Below are 22,412 nucleotides of genomic sequence, written 5' to 3'. Positions count from 1 at the left end.
CAACTATTGATTAAATGTCAGAAATCCTTTCAATCGATGCTCTTTTTGCGTATGTGACTAACATGCAAAGCGTACAACAGATGTGAGGAAAAAACAAAGCGAGGACACTAAAGTTTATTACAGACTCTCTGGTTTATACTTGGAGAAACAGAACAGATGATCAGCTTACCATCCAGGGTTTGGTTGTGTTTCATTGTGGACAGCATAACGAGACTCGTTAATTATCTGAAATTGATCAGTATATCATCTAACTCAACTGGTGCATGTAGCTTGTAAACACATAATAAATAAATATTGATGTTATATCCATGTGAGGTAAAGACTGGTGAGGTGGTCCATTAACTAAAAGGCACAAGCCACTAACATGTCATTAATATTCATGAGTAAACTTTAGCATTTAAATTGTTTTTTTTCTTAATATTCACATCCTATGCACATTTAGGATGATACCATATGCTTATAGTAAAATAGGAATGAAAAAGAAAATGTTCACACTCATGTAACCGTATATCAGAAATGGCACTATTGACACGTTGTATATTAGCCAGTACATTTAATGATTAAACACTTCAACTAAATTACCAATCATTGATTCTTTTAACAATCCTATTTACAGTAAAAACATTTCTTGTGAGAATGCTTGTGTTTCGAGTCATTTGCCCATCCTGTCATGGCAGTTATAATGTGCCTGAGGCAGACATGTCTCACATTTTAAGGTTAATGAATAATCAATTAATGGATAGTTAAATTAAACAACGATTGATCAGGGAAATGTGTGGAAATGGACGTCCCCAATGTCAGTGTATCGTCAGGGATCCTTAGGTATTGATTTTGTTTTGTCCTATATGTCGTTTTGACTCTTAAAGCAGCAGTAGACTTCTGAATCACCAAAGACGACACTTTCATTTTATTTTACTTAACATCCTAAGTAAAACATTAAAGTAAACTGTGAACTACCCCTTAATTAAAGTGCACACAGGCTGCATACTCCAAACTTAACAGCACGTCAAGCCTTTTTTCTACGCCAGTCAAGACATTATAAGGCAACAATGTTTACCTTGTCGAACTTCCAGTTAAAACTACAAACATATAGTCAAGCAACAGTTTGCTCATAATCGAAGGGACGCTGGATTTCATTTGACAGAGAATCTCCCGCGCTCTGCATGCTAATGAGCGCGCGCGTAATTGCGCAGATCAGTCAATAGATGGCAGAGCGAGGTCACTGATTAGTATGCAGGCCATTCCCAGAGGAGAAGAGCACTGAATTCATCAGCCCTGTCCTTCATTCCTCCTTATTTCAATAAATCGCCTTGTTTTTGACAGTCAATCAGCCACACTTATGAGCGCCCGTGTAAACATGAAGACAGCCAGGCAATATGTAGTTAAAATAGATTAACGTACAAGTTGAGATTCAGAAAGAACGACTAGAACACGTAAAAAGCCAAGCCGTCTGATTTATATTGTCTGACAATTTTTCCTGTGTGGGAAATTAACTTTTTTTTCTTATCACTGAACAGTCGCCCCCTGAAATTGAATTTCTGAAGCATTTCTTTTCATCATTCACCCTTTATGAGGGCATTTTTTTAAACCACACGAAACAGTGTGTCGTCTATTTGTCATGAAAGCAATTAATCGAAATAAATTGTCGAGTATTACAATGACAAAGGGAAAAACGCTCGGATACAATGTGTTTCACACGAACAGTCGAAGTTTGTTAGATTATACAGTTGTTCACAATCAGAATATCTGATTATATACACTATTCGAAATCAAAACAGTGCTGTATAGAACGCTATACATTGTACATAATCAAACATTTACCTCAGGGGCATTTCCCATCCTCAAAACAGCCACAACCACACAATCATTTTAACCCAGAAACCCAGATATATGTTATATCCGTGCTGATATCTCACAATCCACAAGTTTTAAACTTCAATAGTCTTCCATTCCTTCTAAAGGCGTGACGCGCAGATGACATCACGAGCACAGCTCGCGCTCACGGAGCTCGCGATCGAACAGAACAAGTGAGCGAGCAGGAGGAATCAGCTGCACATCACGAGCACAATAACATACCTGTACACACACTCTCACACACACACTCACAGCTCTCCCGAGCACTTGAAGAGGACCGTAGATTGAGATTCCCATCTGACGCGCCTCGGCAGACCGCCTCGCAAAGTGAAAGAGATTTTATGCGAAAGTTTCCAGGATTGGTTTAACCTCCCGCGGACACGAGCGGAATGAGCGACTTTACGATGATAAACTGTTGCCTGGTTCTGGCCGCGTGTCTTCTGTCCAGCCAAGGTAATGTGACACACTAACTTGTGGGTCAGTGTTTTTTCCTATATTCATGGCTCTACCGGATATTGGTGTTTAGATCTAGAAGCGATTTGCAGGATGTTTACCTCACAACATGAAGTCGCCCGTCCCGAGTGTATTGATACGCAAGTTGCACGCCCGCGCTATTACGCTGCTTCCCGCATCCACAGCTTACCTGCTTATCTGGGTTATCCTGGTCAACTTAATGAGAGCCGCTGACCGTATAACCCGGTCTCCATGTTACGCAAGGTGTGGCCTGTCGTGATCAGTTTCTTCTTCTTCTACACGCAGCAGGTGTAATTGCACGTAATCACCTAGTTCATTAACAGTTTTAAACTTTTATGTGTATTAAATATCCTATGCCATGAGGTATAATGCATATCAGAGAATGGGAATGCAACAGGGTGCAGTTGTTAAAGGTTTATGACAGGTCTATTTGCTGAATGTAACTCCTCCAAAAATGATGTCTGAATTTTTTACGCGGGTCTTCTGCTATTTTGAGATACCACTGTTATAAAATTGCATTTTAAGTTGCCGTTCCCCTTATTTGCCACAGTAGTCTCGCTTGTGGTGATGGTCCTAGACATTTCTTCCCTGGTGGTTTGAACATCACAGTGATTTGATGGCGTCTCAGAGGGGCTGGTTTCCTCTGATAAGGAGAGACATGTCTGCGCTGCTGCGTATAAGCCAGGGCTACACTGCAGGACTGGAGCTCTGCACTTATTTAAGGGCTCAAGTTTCTTGTTGTGTGTTGTGTTAAGCACACACTACATTGACAGCTCAGTTGTCAGCTAGATCATTGTTTAGCACTGTAGTTATGATTGCATTTTTCGTACAAAGTTGTGCCTAAATATAAAATGCAGGAGAGTTTTTTTTTAATATTTGCACACAACGGGCAAACATAATTTCTAAAGGCTATAACTATAAAGCATAACTAAGAAAAAAATATATAAATATACAGTGATTGGTATAATTTAATACACCATTTTGAAAATTAATATTTTTATTCATTTCTTAGTTAATATGGGTAATATAAGTTGGTGAATTTGAACAAAACTGATTTATTAAACAGATATATGTATTAAAATAATATTTTAGTCACAGAACATATTTAGAAATGGAAAGATAATGCATTTAAATTCATGCAAAATGTTGCAAAGAAAAATAGCAAACTACAACATTTCAACAAAAGTGTATATATTTGTAGTTTTTCTCGATTTTTGCTATTTTTAACTTTTTTTATTTTATATTTTTCCCTTACATATAAATTTGGGTGTATTAATTTTTGAACTATTATTGTAAGTTATTTTGTTAGATTAGCTCCCGATTTAGCCTCAGTACTGACTAAACTATTGTATATGCACAATATAATATTGTAAAGCATCCTATAGAAAATATTAATCAAAATGAGGGATTTGCTGAGCACTGTTACCCACCAAAAAATGTTGCTCCGGAATACCATTGGCAATAGCCAAAAACACATTGTACAGGTCCAAATGATCATGCGCACAAAAACATTGTAATAATGTACAGATCATATTTCATGAAGCTATTCTGTACATTCCCCACTGTCAATACAGTCAAGCCTAAAATAATTCAAACCCCTGGTAAGTTCTGACTTTTTTTTCCAACAATTATTGCTCTTGTACATCATCTTAATATCTTTTTGGAGAAGCCGGTGTCATTTCCACTCACAAAACTTGCTGGTTGAATAAAAGTAACTTTAAGTGAAAAATTGCCAGGGGGATGAATAATTTCAGGCTTGACTGTTTCTATATATAACTCCATTTTTGATTAATAATATGCTTTGCAAAGAACTTAATAGTCCTAAAATTGACCCCTTTAGTACCTAATTTAGCTTCCACACCAATTGATGGTAATCTTCTGATTATTATAAATGCTTAATTAATTTGCCTTCTGCTACTTTAAATGCTTGAAGTTGGGTGGATCTTGATTAGTGGCCAATTACTTTCATTTGTCAGTTGAACAATTGTATTTAAAATGATAACAACAAAACTGCTCATTATAGTTATATAACTTTAAACTGGTCCTTGGTGTGAATGATACTTAAATGTGGTAAAGATTTTTAACGTAAGACATGTTGCTCTTTCATCCATTTGTTTGCACTCTTCACATTAGTTTTTGTCATTGTTGCTTTCCTCCTGTTGGAACAGTCTGCGGTGCACACCTGACAACAGGTTGAGCAGCTTTCAAACCAGTTTCACAACAAACCAGTGTCAGTGTGTACACACTTCAAACAGTTAAATTGCATGCCAACAACATCCTCAGCCAACAGTGTGTTTTTTGTTTACAAGGATATGTAGATGCAATGAGCGACTGTAAATGAATCCCATTTCTGTGTGGTCCCCATGCACATATTTTACAAGAAATAAGACGTGCATCTTGGCTGTTGGATAAATGAGTTTTGGATGGATGAGTCCTGGCACCACAATTAGTCATGCCAAGTTTCCAGTGCCGCTCATCTAGCGTGGGCACACTCTGGGGTTCGCCTCTATTAATTTCTTGGTGGGATAAGGCGTTTTACACCTCAGGAGGAACGAAGTGTTATTACCATGCGCACAAGACTTTTTGGTAGCCCATTAATCTTGTTGGTTCATGTCAAAGGTTTGTGTATTAGTTCTCGGAGGGGATCTTCGGGGGTGAGGTGAAGGTTTCTGGCAGTTGTCATGGAGACCCCTTTTCATTAGGGATCTGATGGCATCCATCTTGTTTTAGAGTCTTTGAGGGCAGTTTAGAACATTATTACAGAGTGCTTAATTCAGTTTGGGATCAGGGAAGCACGACGAATGGAAGTAGATACTTTGCTTATTGGCTCCCTTTGGTCTTCCATTACCGTCAGAAGCAACAAATGTCAGCGCGGCGGCAAAGAGTAAGTCCCGCACAAAGGCGTGATAATGTAGTTTCTTCCTTTTTTCATCCCGGCGAACAATGCACTTCTATGCCAACAGGTTCCCAAGAACAAAAGACCTCAGTGTGTGCATTGTGCAAAAGAGAGAAGAATGAAACGAACACCTTCAGAAGAAACCTTTCTCTGTCTTCCCCTCTGACACTCACCCACACCCACGTCCAGCATGCAAGGAGGACTAAAATTGCTAGCCTTTGAATGAGTGCCCTTTCCCCACTCCCCTCCTTCTTCTTCTTTTTTCTCCCCTTGTGTATTCAGAGCTCCGTCTCAAGCCTTTGTTCTGGTGGCTTTAGTGATTGGATGCCATAAAGCCCTCTGTCTCTTACACTTTCATTGTTTATGAGGGTCGGCAGAGTGGAGTGTAGATCTGGAAGAGCGTTTTTCTCTGAGTGTGTTGATGGAAAAAGTTCCCTCAATTTATCTTTGTCTAACATGGTTTGCAGACTACATCATCGCCCCATCACTCTGAAGCAATTCTGAGTTTTTTTTGTAATGCAGATTATACAGCGGGGAAAAATAAGTATCGAGCAGATCAACATTTTTTTTAGAAAACACATTTCTAAAGGTGCCGTTGACTTGAAGTTTTCACCACATGTCTCTAACAACTAAAGTAATTCACCCAGTCCTTAATTTGTGAACTGCAAGGTCCCAGAACAGATAAGGGTAATGTATCTGGCATGCTACCTGAGGTATGAGGGGGGCAGGGGTGTCTCGCGGACGAAAGTGAAGAGGGTTGGGGAGTCCTGGAAGGAAGTGAAAGTGAACAGCGGATGAGTGGAGGAGTGCGGTTGAGCAGGGAGATCGGTAAAATGAGGTGCCGGATCTGATTTTAGAGGTGGCGGATCTGGTGTGTTCTGGCACAAATTAAGCCCTGAATTCACCCATACAAAAAGGACATAAATAATTAATTTAGATGTGCATTGTGTTATAAAATTAAATGACACAGAGAAAAGGTACCGAACAAATGAAGAAAGGAAGGTGTAAAATGACATGGAACGCCCAGACAGTAGATGAAATCTATCGTTATTAGAAAGAAATAACCTAAATAAGGACTAAATGTATGCTGTGTGTAGTTTTTCTGTAATCCTGATTATGGCCCATATCTACTGAGTGATACGGTATGGTTCAGTATGCTTTATTGGCTGTTTCCACTGTCAAAAGGTACCAAAAAGCGAAACGTACTATACCACTTTTTGGGTACATTTTCGAATGTATACCTAGCGCAACAATAAGGTATTAAAAAGGCGAAGCGAGACGTGTAGCTGAACGAAAGAGCTCATGTGCGCATCTATATTTGAAATAACTTCTTGACCTGATAATAATAACATGCACGTGATTATTTCAGAAACGGACAAACGTGGTAATGACGTGCGAAAAAACAAAAGGGCGAATGATTCTTTCAGCAACCTAAAACATGAACAAACTGCCATGTTTAATTATTATCATCACCTTTTGGACTATTATGAAGTTGGAATAAAGGAATTACTTTCTAACAAAAGGTTACATGTGCAAAGATTAAAGACGCAGATGAGAGGTTTGCACTTTAAAGCCAAATAAGGACTAAATGTATGCTGTGTGTAGTTTTTCTGTAATTAGTAATATATTGGACACTGTAAGGTTCTATATGTGTTCATATTTGTTGCATTTATTTATTTATTTATTTATTTTATATAATTGCAGACAACGTTACATTACATTAATATTAGCTGCTTCATTCCCAATACCTACATTATCAGATGATGAAGATGAAACCAAGGTGAACCTTTCAGCAAGACGGTGATCCCAAACACACTCTGGTTTCTAAAAAGAAAATAAAGTTGCTAGAATGGCCCAGCCAATAACCTGACTTGACTCCAATAGAAAATCATAATTTTACAGAAAAGACCCACAAAACCATCAAGATTTTTAGACCGTTACAAAAAATACAAAATTTCTTGATCTATTTCATGTCAACAGCTCCTTTAGATATATATTCACCAGGATAAATCATGACAGTGTCCAATACTGTATATTTGAAAGTCCAGAGAAGCACACCAAACACATGAATCGTTTGATAGGCGCAATCTTGCTCAGTGGGCTTGAAAATATGCTGCAGTCGTAAATGGGGAATCAGATGTTGCCACATAACAGATGGAAAATCTGTTCTGTGTCTCTGTTCGTCTCCCGATTTATCTGCGTGTCCCACGGCATGTAAGAGATACTCTCCATCTCTTTGACTCTCATGCCTCCCTCTTTTTTCCCCCCTGTGTCCTCCTCTGCCGCCCAGCACTGAGCTGGTCATACGGAGCCGTCAGTGAAGGCCAGAGGACTCCTGGAGGCCAGCCATGCCGTCTTATCACCCACCACCGCCTGATAAAATGAAGGATTTTTATATGTGGGCTCTAAGATCAGCCTCCATACTGACCCTGGGCTCATTCAAAGGCTTCTTCCACCCTCTTTAAAACTTTCAACGCCTTCATCTATATCAAACCTTTAAGCGAAGAGCAACAGGCATTGATTGTGCTGAATTGATATACCTAGAACGTTTCGGCTTGGGTTTGTTTTAAACCTTTTTAAAACTTAAGTATTAAAGGTTTGAGCTGAATGCGGTATCTAAACCCTGTGGGATGCGATTTAAGTTTTAGCTAGAACTGGCTGGTTAGGACACAGTGTTCTCAGCTAGTTTTGGAAACTGTAATGTTTTAGTTGAACTTTTAGATTTGGCTCTCATTGATGTCCATTTAAAATGTAAATGACAAGAATGCCATTCGATATTTGCACACTGCATAGTAATTCGTCTTCCTGTTTTACATCCATTTGCATATTGATTTTTGGTGTTTTTAATCATATAGTGAACTTCTTCTTTTGCAAAAAAAGTGTTTTTATTTTCACACAAGAAAACAAAATGCTAACTGCAAAGTTTCAGCAGGTTGTTTTCACACCTCTAGTTTACAAAAAGTAAGGAAAGTGAAAGAGTCCAGCTTTGTTTAGGTGGGAGTGTTGAGGGGCGGAAGAGGGAAGTGGTTTGCATGAAAAGGGGAGTTTTAATTCGAAAAAGGCAAAACAACACACAGACAGTGACTATGTTTACATGTTTACAATTGTTGACTTTAACCGCAGTTTGGCACTTTCACTTTCATTCAGAAACATTTCATGCATGCCCCCTGTGACAAACAAGATATTAGATGTGAGGAACTGCTGGAAGAGTGCAGTCTTAATGGAATGTTTGATACAGCATGCCGTATGGTAGGAAAAAAACCCTCTACATTTCTCTGTAACTTAGGGGTTACTCGCACTATTCACGGTTGAATCGCACGCTTGTCCGCCCTCCCCTCTTCCCTGGCGGCCGGCACTCACATTGCATCTGAGCCGGAGTACGCTTGTGTCATCGATGATGTGCTGGTCAGTTTAACAGAAGAGAAGCGCTCTCGCTGGGCACAGTGGAGATTTCTTAAGTTATATCATTTTATTCGTTTGACATGCAGTAACGCACAGACAAATAATTCGCCGAACAGATCAGTCACTTTTGACGATCATAGATAATACAAGTCCTCGTGCTGCAGGAATTAGGAGGTTTGCTGAAGTAAATTTTTCTGTAATTAGTAACACATCAGAGACTGTACTGGTCTGTATGTGTTCATATATGTTGCATTTGTTTATTTATTTTATGTAATCGTAGTCATTACAGGATTTTGCTTCATTGAGCTGCATTTATAATCAAATCATGTTCGTAGGAAGGTTAGTAATCAGAATCAGTTTTATTTGCCAAGTGTGCTTCACACACACAAGGAATTTGTTTTGGCTACAGAAGCTTTCAGTGTACATAAAGTGACAACACAAAATATATCTGAAAAAAAAAAGACGATAAACAATAAACAGAGATACAGTTACTCAAAAAGATCTAGATGTTAAGTTGTATGTACAGTTTGTTATAAATTATACAGGTTATAAGGTGCTGTGTACAAATGCGAATGGAGAAAGGATTGAATTGTTTGTTGTTATAAGGTGCTGTGTGCCAGTGCGTATGAGAAAGTATTGCACATGTTTATTCCACAGTAGGGGAATATTTAACTGTTCATGTGGTAGATGGTCTGAGAAAAGAAACTTTTCCTGTGTCTGGCTGTTTTTGTGCCAGACGGTAACAGTTCAAATGGGTAGTGTGCTGGGTGCGAGGCGTCTAGAGGGATTTTGCGAGCCCTTCTACTTTAATAAATATTTACTTAATGAACATTTTTACTATGGTTGGGCTGATAGACAATGCCATCGTCCATCGCCGATTGCCAATAGACAACACGATGCTGAGCCGGCATCGCCAATCCTCCGCCCCGCCCCCGTCACAAACATGCTTGCAAAAAAATACACTCTTAGGCCCCGTTTGCACTAATACGTCTTCGTGTTAGAATGGCATTTTAGAACAAAAATGATCAATATCTACACAGTGTTTTACCTAGTATTTCTGAACAGCCCTTCTACTTGGTCTGTATAGTCATGCAAACATTTGTTTGTAGAGCAAGTAATTTGACTGTTTTTTGCCGTTTATTATTCCTTGTCATTTCTCCCATAGGCGACTGAAACGAAAGTTCTAAGACAATTGCGAAAACAGGCGCACTTCCGCATTTTAGAAAAAGGTCAATACAGACCAAGTAGAATAATAAAACAAGGAAATATCAGTTTGCAACATCAAACAGCGAAACGAGCAGTTTTTAATGTCTAAAAATGAATGGAAGTGAATGAGACCGGAAGTCTCGTGCCAAAAAGATTCAAATGGCAGCGCCCACTCGTCGGCGGAGAATAAGATCAATAACCCCCCCGCTCTTTTCACATGACGATGATGGCATTGTCCATCGCAATGTTTCACATTAGACATCGTACCATGCCAAAATGGTCGCCATCGCCCAACCCTAATTTATACATAAGTATTTATGTGTATAAAGCATCTGTTTTGTGAAAAGTGCTTCTCATATGACAGGGGTGTCCAAACTCGGAGCCCTCCTGGAGGCCTGGTGTCCAGGAGAGCATAGCTCCAACCCTAATCAAACACACCCGAACAGCTAATCAAATACTTACTAGATATACTAGAACTTTCCTGGCAGGTGTGTTGAAGCAAGTTGGAGATTAACTCTCCAGGACAGCCCTCCAGGACCAAGCTTGGACACCCCTGTAATATGATATGTGATCGACTCGTACAGCTGTACTTTGATATTTTCTCGAGTGAGAATGATGTTGACTGAAACGTTTTCGTACACCACACCCACCAAAGGAGTATCATTGGTACCCTTTTAAAACACAGTGAAAACACAAGCCTGATAAAGGTGACCCGTACCGTACCATACTGTACCACTCAGTGGACATGGGCTTCTTCTGCAAAAGAAGTGTTCATTTTCACACAAGAAAACAAAATGCTAATTGCAAATCGTCTCTGTTTTGGCATTTTATTTACACACTACCAAAGCTTTAAAGTGAAAATCACGCTATAATGATTGTTGCTGTGCAAGAGCAATTTTACCCTAAGAAAAATGCAAATCTAGTTCTTCTTTGCAGCTTAACTTGTCTTAAAATTCAGGTTAGCTGTCCTTTCATCTGTCAGCTGGATTGGTGGTGGATTAAGCTCATGGAGCCCGCAAACATCGCTTTCATAGCTCAGAGGACTTAATGGAGTTCTCATCTATGCTTGGTTTGAGTAGGTACATATCATTTCTTTTTGTCATTGCTCAGGTGCTGTAAGAGAGAAACATCTGAATAATTCAGTGTACAGCTGTGAAAGTGATGTGGACCCAAGTGAATCTGCATTTTTGAAATCTCTGATTAATAATTAGATTAGCGTGTTCATACATGCGGGATGGTTGGCTCATCTTCCGTTAGAAGCATCGGTGGTGGGCATTAACTGTCTTTGCCTAAGCTAGCGCAAACTACGTTGAATCATTGAGATCCTCTTGAGGGAGGAGCTGAAATTGCTTTAATTACCGTCTGATCTTCTTCTGAAGCTTGCTGCTAGATTGACTTTCCTAGCCCCACGTCATTAACACAGTGCTTTTAATTGTACCGGCACACACGCCGAACGTGTGCGTATAGCTTTATGCGCTTAATCTACCTTTTTAATAGAAAGCACACTTTCACCTGAGAAAACCCCTGTAATTTACAGCCGTATTAACCTCATTACCAATAATAAATGTGTGTCATCCTTTAAAAGATAGCTTACAGGATTTTCTCATCTTTTTTTTTTTTTTTTTTTTTAACTGAAATGAATTTGGAGACCATGTCATTTGCAATTAAAGCTAGTTGCTTTACACTTTCAGAATGGCAATTTGCTGTCAGTTTATAAGGAACTGAATAACAGCACTGGGAGATTTTTCATTTAAAGCTCGTTTTTAAGTTAACAACTGCATTTGCAGCCAATTTAATGTGACACATTTTAGAATAAATTAAAATTAATGAGAGAAAAAAGATGATGCCTCAAAGATCTTTTTCTTCAGAATAACCTACACAGATGAATTTTCAAAAATAAACTTGTTTTTATCTGGTATTTAGATTTGTTTCCAGTAATCTAATCACAAGTACATTTTCAATGTAATGGGAAAATCCGTCGGAATTCCACCGGCATTTCTTTAAAATGATCTTGTTAGCTTAAAAACATCATATAAGCCAGTCTTGAAATGTTGGACTTTATTATGAATTGTGCATAAAATCAACGCCCACTTTTACATCAGCGACTGTTTAGCTCCACCCACTGATTCACCCTGTAGTAGGTAAAAAAACAAGAGTGAGGACCTTTTCACACCAAGCATGTAGGGATGTCAAGATTAATTGTTTCTTCGTTGCACTGCGATGCAGATGTGGACAATTCGGCATTGGTTCTGTAATAATCATAATCGGTTATTATGTACTGGCGTCATTTATCTCATATGCACTATGTCGCCGTAGCTTACTATGAGGTGAGCGTGAGTATTTACGCTCCAAATACGTCGAAACTGTGCACAATTTCACTGCGTGTGTGTTTGCTGGACAGTCTTTCACTGACACAACAGAAGCCCCTATTTCACTGCGAGTGAGAGAATGAAAGTAAACTCCTTTTCTCTCTCTCTCACTGTGGTCCATTTGACCTGCTGGCATGATTTTTCCTTCTCTTGGCTGTTACAGCGATGCTTCCGGATAGAGGTCTGCATTCCCGTGGCTGTACCGTGGGACCTGACCAGATTTCTAGCAGCGTTGAATTAAATTTCCGAATTAATCGTGGGTGCGGTCGGTAATTCTGGTGTAATTGAATGGGAGTGGCTGGTCTAACAATATCGCTCCCGAGTGTGTGTGTTTGTGTTTGTGTCAATGAGAGAGAGCTTGATGCTGTGTGTTGCTTGTTTGGTGCTGTCCATGTTTGTCTATGTGTATGTGTGTGAATGAGAGAGAGAGTGATGCTGTGTCACTTGCTTGGTTCTGTGTGTCTATGTGTGTGTGTTTATATAGATGGCTTGTTATTATGCAGCTTCTCCTACCTCAAATTCCGTTTTCCTTTTTTGATATTTGGCGCCAATTTATCAGGAAGTGACGATTTTGTTGGCTTTGTTGGATGGAAACGCTGCTTTCTTTGCACTTCTTTTATGTGATAATCCAGTTTTGCGAAGTTAATTCGCATTTTTGGATTGAAGCATTGCCCTATTTACCCCAGCATTTTTAAAGTCTGCAACACAAAGACGCTGAACTAACACTGGTTACCCGAGGTGCTTTTATACTTCAATTTGCTAGCCTGGCTTGTATCATTACTTCCATGCATATTTTTTTCCAGTGTCATAACCAATTGTGTTTTAGATAGTCATTCATTCTTTTTCTTTTCGGCTTAGTCCCTTTATTACTCGGGGATCACCACAGCAGAATGAACCGCCAAATTATCCAGCATACGCAGGCCAACACTGGGAAACACCCATACACACTCTTTCACACTCGTACACTACGGACGATTTAGCTTACCCAATTAATCTATAACGTGTGTCTTGGATTGGAAACCAGAGCACCCAAAGGAAACCCACGTGAACACAGGGAGAACATAAAAACTCCACACTAGGGTTGGGCATCTAAGCTATAATGCCGATCCGATACGCATCTCGATACAAAGAATACGATCCGATATTTTAGCGATACATTTGTGACATATTGCGATGCAACACGATACGATTCACACCCATATCACGATACGATGCGATATTTCAGCACTAACTAATTAGATCAAGTTTATGTGATGATGTGAAAGAGGTTGCTGTGCCATTGAATGAGTTTGATTATTTATAAACCAAGCAAAACCAAGACTTTTTTTTTACAAACTGGCTCTTTTCTCAGAGCCAGAGTGTCAGTTTACAGTAGAGGGCCATTTTAGAACATATAGCACATATTATTTAAGTATTTTCAAGATAAACAGAATGTATAAGTGCAATATATATTAAAAAAATATGTATATATTTGCACTCTTTCAACATAAATAAATTTAGCATTGCACAACAAGAATTGTGATTTAACTTTTCAACTATGAAAACAAGTTTTACAAAGATATATTTTGCCACTGATTATTCAAAACTTAAGGTTGTGAACTAGCAGTGTTATGCTGCTTTGAAACATCACTGTCACTGTAAACAACAGGCTAATAAAAATATAACAAACCAACAATCTTCTTGCTGTGAGGTGGTCAAACTACCCACTGTGCCACCGTGACACCCAATTATTTTTATCATTATTATTATTAATATTATTATTATTATAATTAAATAAAAATTAACAGGAGGAGGTGTTTAAAACCTTCGTTCTCCGTGACACTAGGCTGAATATCTTTGCAGATGAACAATGCAATAGCATTCGTTATTGGCGTAGAGCGAGCAGAACTGTTGCGCATGGAAAAAATACTTGCAATGCTTTTCTCACCACTTTTGGAGCTGATTGAAGCAGTGCGAAAGCCGGGGATGCAGAAACACTGGAAGATGTTTTCACAACAACACCGTGGCGCTGCTTCAAGTGAGATTTCAGATTAGTCGTACTGCCCGCGTATTTTACAGATGCGCGGCACATTTTGCAGATTGCATCTGTCCTGTCATGTCGTCCATCCTTAAATCCATAATGTTGCCATACTTTAGATTTAAAACTCAGTGGGGAATAAAATGTTTGTTTTGCTTCTCGCGCTTTCTGAGGGCGCTCCACTAGCTTCATCCGCACACCTGATACACTGAGTTGTAGTGTGTGCACATCCGCAAATCCATTGCTAAGGCTTACTTTATGTAGGTCGATTAAATTATGCGCCAAAAACAGGTTGACAACACTTGTTAATAAATAAAAAAATACATTCTATATTAAAAATATAAGCTGTATCTCGGAAAAATCGATGCATCTCGCAAAAACCGATGCATCTCGATTTGCTTCCAAAATTTCATTCATCCTCTGCTGCTCAACCGATGCACTCGCATCGTGCACGCGCATGACCGCGTATCGATACATATCGGTTAATCTTCCCATCCCTACTCCACACAGAATAGCCAAATGGCCCAGCCTGGGTTCGAATCAGCAACCTTCTTGCTGTGAGGCGATCGAGCTGCCCACTGCGCCACCATGACACCCTTTTTAGATCTGTGAAAGGTTTGGTCATCTGAGGCAAATTTGGGAAATCCTTTAAGATTCCTGAAATTCTAGGCTTAAAAACAGCCACTTAATATCCGTTGCGATCAGATTTTTCCCTCAGATGGCAGTGTCAGAAGATTTCAGACACTTTTGCAGTGAGACAACAGTTGACATTATGACAGCTGAGATCTTACAGTGTGTCATGGGTGCCGTGTTCAAGCAGTTTGACATGCTACAATCATTTAGAATTTGTGAGCCAGGCTTTACATCAAAGCTTTATATCTTAGATTTAAACTGTGTAGGCACTTTATTTTTCAATGGATTCTCACTGGCTGTCAGTGTTTTATGGTTAATTAGTGTTATAGCTGTGGTTTTACCTTTGCTGTTGTTTTACATTTTAGAAGGATCAATATCTTTACTGATTAAGAATGATCTTTATCATATGAAATGCTTTCAGTGATTGGTATCGCAAACTTCAGTCTGATCACTTTTGGGTTACTTCTTTAAATAATGTTTGCTATTTCATGAACTGATTCAGATGAATTTGGAATCGTAGTTTTCACTAAAATCGACAGTTATGTGGAACTCTCTGAAATCCATTTGATTTCGTTCCCCATATTCCATTTTTTTTTCTTGATTGTAATCTTCCATGATTCTCATTTAATGTTAGTATTCAAAAAGCTTAATTTATTTTCTTTTGGTCAAGCTTGTTTGTCTTTTAAAGCATCGCATCAGTGGAATTTAATGCCACAATCTGGTGACAATGAGTATCTTTTAAGTAATTTAAGTATAATTTTAAGAAATGGCTTCTTAATAATCAACATTGTGAACGCTTGGCTTTTTTATATTGTTGTTGTTGTGTTTTTTGTCGTTCATTTGAGTATTGCTTGTATTTTTATTGGTATGGCGTATAACATCTGGTTAAGGGTCTACCAGTAAAAGCTAGACTTTTGGCTAATTTGGGTACACTTACATTCTTGGAGAACGTTGATTATTGTGCACTGTCCCTTCTTGTGAAAAATAAATAAACTAAACTAAATCATGAACGTTATCGTTACTTAGATTCTTTGTTATCTTTATTGTATAGTTATCGTGTATGAAGTGAACCTTTATTCAAGGTCTGCTCTACACTATAGTCAAACAATGGGGATGGATCTAAAGAAAACAAAAGCACAGTCATTGTAATGTCTTCCTTCCAATCCCAACATTTGGATGTGATCCAAACATACATAGATTAAGTTGGAATGTTTTGGAAGTTGTTTACACTGCATTCCAGTACAAGAGTGAACAAGCCCCGCAGAGTATGGAGCTTCAAATATGCCTAAACGATCAAAATATAGAATGTGTTCAGTTGAATTATTAACAACTGTAATGGAATAAAACTGACTATTATATGCCATTAAAGTTGTTTTGAATTTGAATGTTTTTACTTGAATATTGAACATCTGAATTTTAATGCAAATATATATACACAGTTGAAGTCAGAATTATTAGCCCCCCTTTGAACTTTTTTCTTTTTTAAATATTTCCCAAATGATGTTTAACAGAGCAAGGACATTTTCACAGCATGTATAATAATATTTTTTCTTCTGGAGAAAGTCTTATTTGATTTATTTTGGCTAGAAGTCAAAATTTTTAGCCCCTTTTTTAGCTATATTTTTTCGATAGTCTACAGAACAAACCATCGTTATACAATTACTTGCCTAATTACCCTAACCTGCCTAGTTAACCTAATTACCCTAGTTAAGCCTTTAAATGTAAATAAACGGGGGCTAATAATTCAGGGGGGTTAATAATTCTGATTTAAACTGTAGATGTCAGATTTTATCATCAGTTTTTTTTAAGTTTGAGAACAAAAACCTCTAAAAAACAACAAAAAAGTTTCTGAAGTTTGAAAATACATGAATAGAAATCTGCCTTAAAAACCCAGTTGTCTGAAATTTCAGAAGTTCAACATTCAACAAAAAAAATCTAATTAAAATTAAGCAATTTTTAATAGCATATAATTTTTAAGTATAAAACATAAGTTTTATTCAGTCAGATTTGGTAATGATTTAAATGAACGCAATTCAAATTCAGATTATTTTTGTCATAGGTTAAGCTCCATACTTGTGAGCATACGTTAAAATTGTTTACAAAATTTTGGTTCGGACTCAAAAAGAGCAGCTAAGAAAGCGGTAGAGAAGTGATCAGCATTATAGTTGAAGTATACAAAACATTTTACACCGTATTTAACATTCTGTGTCCTATGCCTGACATCCAGGCTAATAATGGAGAACGGCTTCCCACCAGAGCTGTAATTCAAAGACCATGGGAGTACACAAAAACGAAATAAAAAAATAAAAGTTTTAACTCCTGTGTGGCTTTTTAAGTTTGGATTTTTATAGACTTATTTACAAACTTCAATTTTTTTTAAAGTTTGAGGACATGAAAAGATTAAAAAAGGACAAAGTCTGAAAATACGTCTATAAAAATCTGCCTTAAAAATTCACGTATCTTAAATTTCAGATGTTCAACATTCAAGACAATCACATTCAAATTAGGAAATTCAAAACAAATTTTAATGGCACATAATATTCAGTTTTCTTTAATTACAATTCTTAACTCAAATTAACCCAGTTCAAATTCAGATTATTTTGGCATATATTAAGCTCCATACTCACAAGCATACATTAAAATTGTTCACAAAATTTTGGTTCAGACTCAAAAAAAGCAACCAAGAAGAGATCGAGAAGTGAGCAGCACTATAGTTGAAGTACAAGAAACATTTTGCCCTGTATTTAACATTCTGAGTCCCTTGGGTGATAACCAGGCTAATGGAGAATGACTTCCAACCAGAGCTGTAATTCAAAGACCCTGGGAGTAAACAAAACAAAATAAATAAATAAAAGTTTTAACTCCTGCGTGGCTTTTAAGTTCGGTTCGTCGGATTGAGATGACAGCCGTGTCTCAAGCCGGAGACTTAAACCCTGGAGAGAATTTTTGGGAGTTGCTGCCATCCAAAGCTCTTGAGTTGAAGGGTGAAAGGCTAATGCTTCTTGAGGACTGCATGGACCTCCAGTCATGGTGTTAGGAGAAATGACTTCCGTGGGGAATTTTCATAAATGTTTATTTGAGCGACTTACTGTGATGCCTTTGACTTCCTCTCTGGTGTGTGCGTCTGTTTCTGCTTTTTAATTCCAGCTGACTTGGCGGTTATGTTGCAGTAGCAGTTTGTTCAGCTATTTGCAGTGATGGAAATGGCTGAAAGAGGTTTTAGTAATGGAGCAGAAGCCAGAGGAGGTCTAGAATAGCAGAATCATGAATGTCTGGATATGGAGAATAGAATGGTAAGGTATCCAGCCATGGCAACACATTCTCCATATAAATGTTTTTTATTTTTCTTCACAACTACTTTGTCCTCTTCCAGGCACACCTACATACTCGCAAATATAGCAGATGTATAGGCTGATGCGTGAAGGTACAGACATGCCGCAGGGGATAATGTTGCGCAGAGATTTTTTTGCTCTTTTGTACGTCAGGAGTTCTCAGTTATGTGTCATTGAAGTGTCTGAAGTCTTGTAGAGAGAGGTAACCGTGAAGACTGATAACGGAATACAAGGCTGTACAACAAATGTGTGCACTGGAAATAATAGATCTTGGTCTATAGAATAGAATAGAAGTTGGTCTTGATAGAATCGGATGAAATGTTTTGAGTGTTTGAAATCGCAGAGTTCAGTCTCATCATACTTGGGTTGCTTCTTTAAATAATTTTTGTTATTTTATGAAATGATTCAGATAAATTTGGAATCAGTGTTTTTTATAACATTGAGTTATGTAGAACTCAAATCAATATTTTTTTCCCCATATTTCATTTTTTATTAGATTTTTCCAGAACTCTCATTTAATGTTAGTAATCTAACACCTTAAAGTTTTAGAACTTTCAATTTAACACTTTAAAATTATATTTATAACATTTGGCAACTTATACACTGACGTAGACATTGATAGGAATTCTTGAAATGCTTTTTATTTTATTTCTCAAATACTTTTTTGTATATTTTAGTTAAAACATGAAGAAAATTATGTTTATTAAAGTTTTAAATCAATTAAATTCATTTTAATTGATTTCATATGTATTATATAATATTTTTAGTAGTTTAGTAATAATAATAATAATAATAATATTAATAATAATAATAATAATAATAATAATAATTATTATTATTATTATTGTTATAAAAATAAATGTATAATAAATAATTTTATGAACAAATAAACAAATTTTCCATCTAATATAAGGATTTCTGTTTATATGCTTGAAATATATATTAAAATGTATGTTTATAAATTATGAATATAAAGGGCGAAGCTGGGTTTCAAGAGATGTTTAGAAAGTAAAATTGTTTATTTTCAGGTTCACAATTTATAATTTAGTATATTGTTGAGCATATACTGTTGATAATATAATATTAATAATGATAATAATACTAATATTAATAATAATAATAATAATTATTATTATTATTATAAAAGTAAATGTGTAATATATAATATAATTTTTTTAACAAATAAACAATTTTTTTTCCGTCTAATGTAAGGATTTCAACTGACCTGTTTAAATGCTTAATATGTAAAATAAATGCACATAATGTATTGTTTATGCACATCATGTTCTGTTTGTTGTACAATATGAGGGTTATGTTGTGGTTTATTTTTATTCTTTTAAACAAGTTTGTACTTTTATATCTATTTATTTTTTTATATTTGTACTGTTATTTTCTCTGTTACTTTTGTTTGTTAACGTCATAAAAATCTGATAAATAAATCTTTAAAAAAATAATGTAAAGATTTCTTTACAAAGAATTCCCTAATATAATATAATATAATATAATATAATATAATATAATATAATATAATATAATATAATATATTTTTACTAGAATATTTTAAAACATGGTAAAACTTAGTTCACTTATAACCTTCCAAATCATCAAATTACCAAATCATAATTACTTTTCAGTTTCAACCAATTATAAATTTCAACCTATTTGTTTTACATTCTTGTTCTCAAAGGGATAGTTCAACAAATGAAATCTCTCCAAAGATGTTCGAGTTTCTATTTTCAATTGAACACAAAACAAGATGTTTTGAAGAATGCTGGAAACTGTTGACTTTCATAGACAGTTTTTTTTCCTACTGTGAAAGTTGTGCACCTATTTTCTACATTTGTTATAAATACTTTGTTTTGCATTCGATAATAAGGAATTGGACCACCCAAGGAAGAAAGAATGTAAATTTTGGTGTAAACAATTATTCAAAAATAGAAAATGAAAACAAAGAAATCTGTGCTGATGGCACACCGAGCTGAAAAACAAGAAATTCAACTCGACTCACAATATCAGACTGAGCTTATAGTAATTGAAAGCATTGCTAACCAATAATGTAGTACAATCACTGATGCTCTTGTATGGATTTCTCATGGGATGTTCCCCGAGTTAGCTAAAAAAACAGCAGGTAAATTGCTCCATCATTTTTTTTTACATGGACTGTGCAAGAAAAACAGATTGATTTTAGATGGAATGGAGTGGTTCTGCAAAACATGACTTTATAAAGTTTAAGTCAGAGTCTCGGATGTCTCTCCTGAGGACAAAGTCTCCATTTGCTCTCCATTTAATCTCATTTCTCATTTTCTGCCCTATGCGAGGGGTTTCTGAAAGATTGGCACACTCATTTTCTCTGTTTCTTCCATCTGATAGCTATCTGTCCGTCACACGAAGCTTCACGGTGGACTGAGTGTCAGGCGCATTGACACCGAACAGGTGGCTGCTCTCAGATCCGGAGTTTCTGGAAGACAGAAGTTTCCAAAAAGTTTGTCCGGGCTGTCACAACCAAGGCTATTCTCAGGCGCTTTTAAACCCGTCTCTCTCTCTCTCACTTTCTCACATTGGCGAGTGTCAAATCCTTCATCGTTTCCTAGAACAGTGATGGATAGAAAGAACGAGAGAAGAGCCAAAGGAAATTGACTGTAAGTCTGAAGACAGAGGTTAATTCCTGCTTCATTAGGAACCGTGGCCCGAATCATAAGAAGGATGTTGAACGTGTAAGCCCTTCTCAGGCTCCAGAAGAACTCATTTCTCTGAGTGAAGGTATTGAATTTGTGGTGAGTATAAAAAGCCAGGGTGGTTTCCAAAGTGCTTTTATAGAAAGCAAAATTCACAATTTTGTGATCGTATTAATAATTTAGCATATTGGGCCTATACAGTTGGTTATATTATTGAAATGTTTGTGTTTTATAAATGATGAATATAAATGGCGAAGTTGGGTTTCAAGAAATGTTTAAAAAGCAAAATTGTCTATTTCAATATTTAAGTCATGTTAATAAGAAATAGTATATTGTTGGGCATATACTGTTTGTAATATTACTGCAATATTTGTGTTTCAGTGTTTGATATTTACGTTTTTCAACAGAATATTAAAGAAGATATTTAGCTGTAAACATGGGGCTTGGAGATTTTTAAAATGCAAGTCAATAGCTGCTGGCAAAAGACTTTTGATGCACCGATATTTTTGACTGATAATCAATAAGATTTAGATTTTGAGGCAAATAATGATATTTGCAGATAAATATAAAATATATGTGTATGTAGGTAAATATAAAGGCGAGGCTGTATTTTAAGAGACGTTTAGAAAAAAAAAGACTTGTGAAACGCTATTATTTTTGATTGATACGATAACCGATAACTTTAGATTTTGAGACAGATAACCGATATGTTCGCAGATACATATGCATTAATTGTTTATAAAGGGTGTATTTAGGTGAATATAACCAGCGAGACTGTGTTTTAAGACATGTTTAGAAAGTGAAATTGTACATTTTCTGGTTCACGTCATGTATAATAACAATTAAAAATATTTTGTTGGAAATATACTGTCGGTAATATTGAAATGTTTGTGCTTCAGTGTTTGAAATTTACTTTTTTGATCCAAATAATAAAGAAGATATTTAGCTGTGAATATGACTCTTCTTAATTCATAAAAGGCAAGTTAGTGGCTACCGGCAAAAGACATGGGTTACACCAATATTTTTGACCGATACTGATAAGCGATAACTCTAGATTTTGAGGCTGACAACCGATATATTCACTGATAAATAAAAAATATTTGTTTATAAAAGGTGTATGTATCTAAATATAAAAGGTTGAGATGTATTTTAAGAGACTATTAAAAAGCAAAATTATCGGATTCACGTCATTTAAATAATTTAACATTTTTGGGCATATACTTTCAGTAATAATATTAAATGTTTGATAGTTCAGCAGAATATTAAATAAAATATTTAGCTGTAAGTTTGATCCTTGGAACTTTAAAAAGTTAATGGCTGCTGGCAAGAGACTTGGTATGCACTGATATTTTTGACCGATATGATAACGAATAATTCTAGATTTTGAGACCGATAACTGATATATCTACTGATAAATATGAAATATTCTTGTTTATAAAAGGTGTGTTTATAGGTGAGTATAAAAGACGAGGCTATGTTTTAAGATACTTTTAAAAAAACAAAAAACAAGTTATGATGCACCGATATTTTTGACCGACATGTTAACCGAAAACT

General features: G+C 36.4%; 1 protein-coding gene and 2 long non-coding RNA genes across 7 annotated transcripts in view; 2 read left to right on the top strand and 1 right to left on the bottom strand.

Annotated features, from left to right (window-relative positions):
* Positions 1 to 497: 497 nt before the first annotated feature.
* Positions 498 to 22,412, top strand: part of pvrl2l (PVR cell adhesion molecule related 2 like) — a 334,672-nt gene continuing 312,757 nt past the window's right edge. For 4 of the 5 annotated variants that reach the window (XR_015516015.1, XR_015516014.1, XR_015516013.1 and 1 more), the window contains exon 1: positions 2,021 to 2,307. Coding sequence is in view for 2 of the 5 variants with exons in the window: in XM_087294622.1 (XP_087150748.1) it covers positions 2,244 to 2,307 (64 nt within the window). In the remaining 3 variants the exon portion in view is untranslated. Of the gene's footprint in view, positions 2,308 to 22,412 lie in introns of all 5 variants that reach the window. The other variant, NM_001430892.1, reaches the window with a different exon arrangement.
* LOC147832453 (uncharacterized) lies at positions 9,860 to 16,260 on the bottom strand. The gene is made up of 3 exons (XR_015516442.1): positions 14,725 to 16,260; positions 13,072 to 13,276; positions 9,860 to 12,689 (listed from the first exon to the last, which is right to left on the bottom strand). It is a non-coding gene; the product is annotated as an uncharacterized LOC147832453 (long non-coding RNA).
* On the top strand, positions 17,867 to 21,811 carry LOC147832452 (uncharacterized). The gene is made up of 2 exons (XR_015516443.1): positions 17,867 to 18,144; positions 20,554 to 21,811. It is a non-coding gene; the product is annotated as an uncharacterized LOC147832452 (long non-coding RNA).

Source organism: Danio rerio, chromosome 19 (genome assembly GCF_052040795.2).
Source record: "Danio rerio strain M-AB ecotype USA chromosome 19, GRCz13ab, whole genome shotgun sequence".
Classification (NCBI taxonomy): Eukaryota; Metazoa; Chordata; class Actinopteri; order Cypriniformes; family Danionidae; genus Danio; species Danio rerio.
The sequence above is the reverse complement of the archived record's forward strand: the minus strand, read 5'-3'. Positions and strand labels throughout refer to the sequence as shown.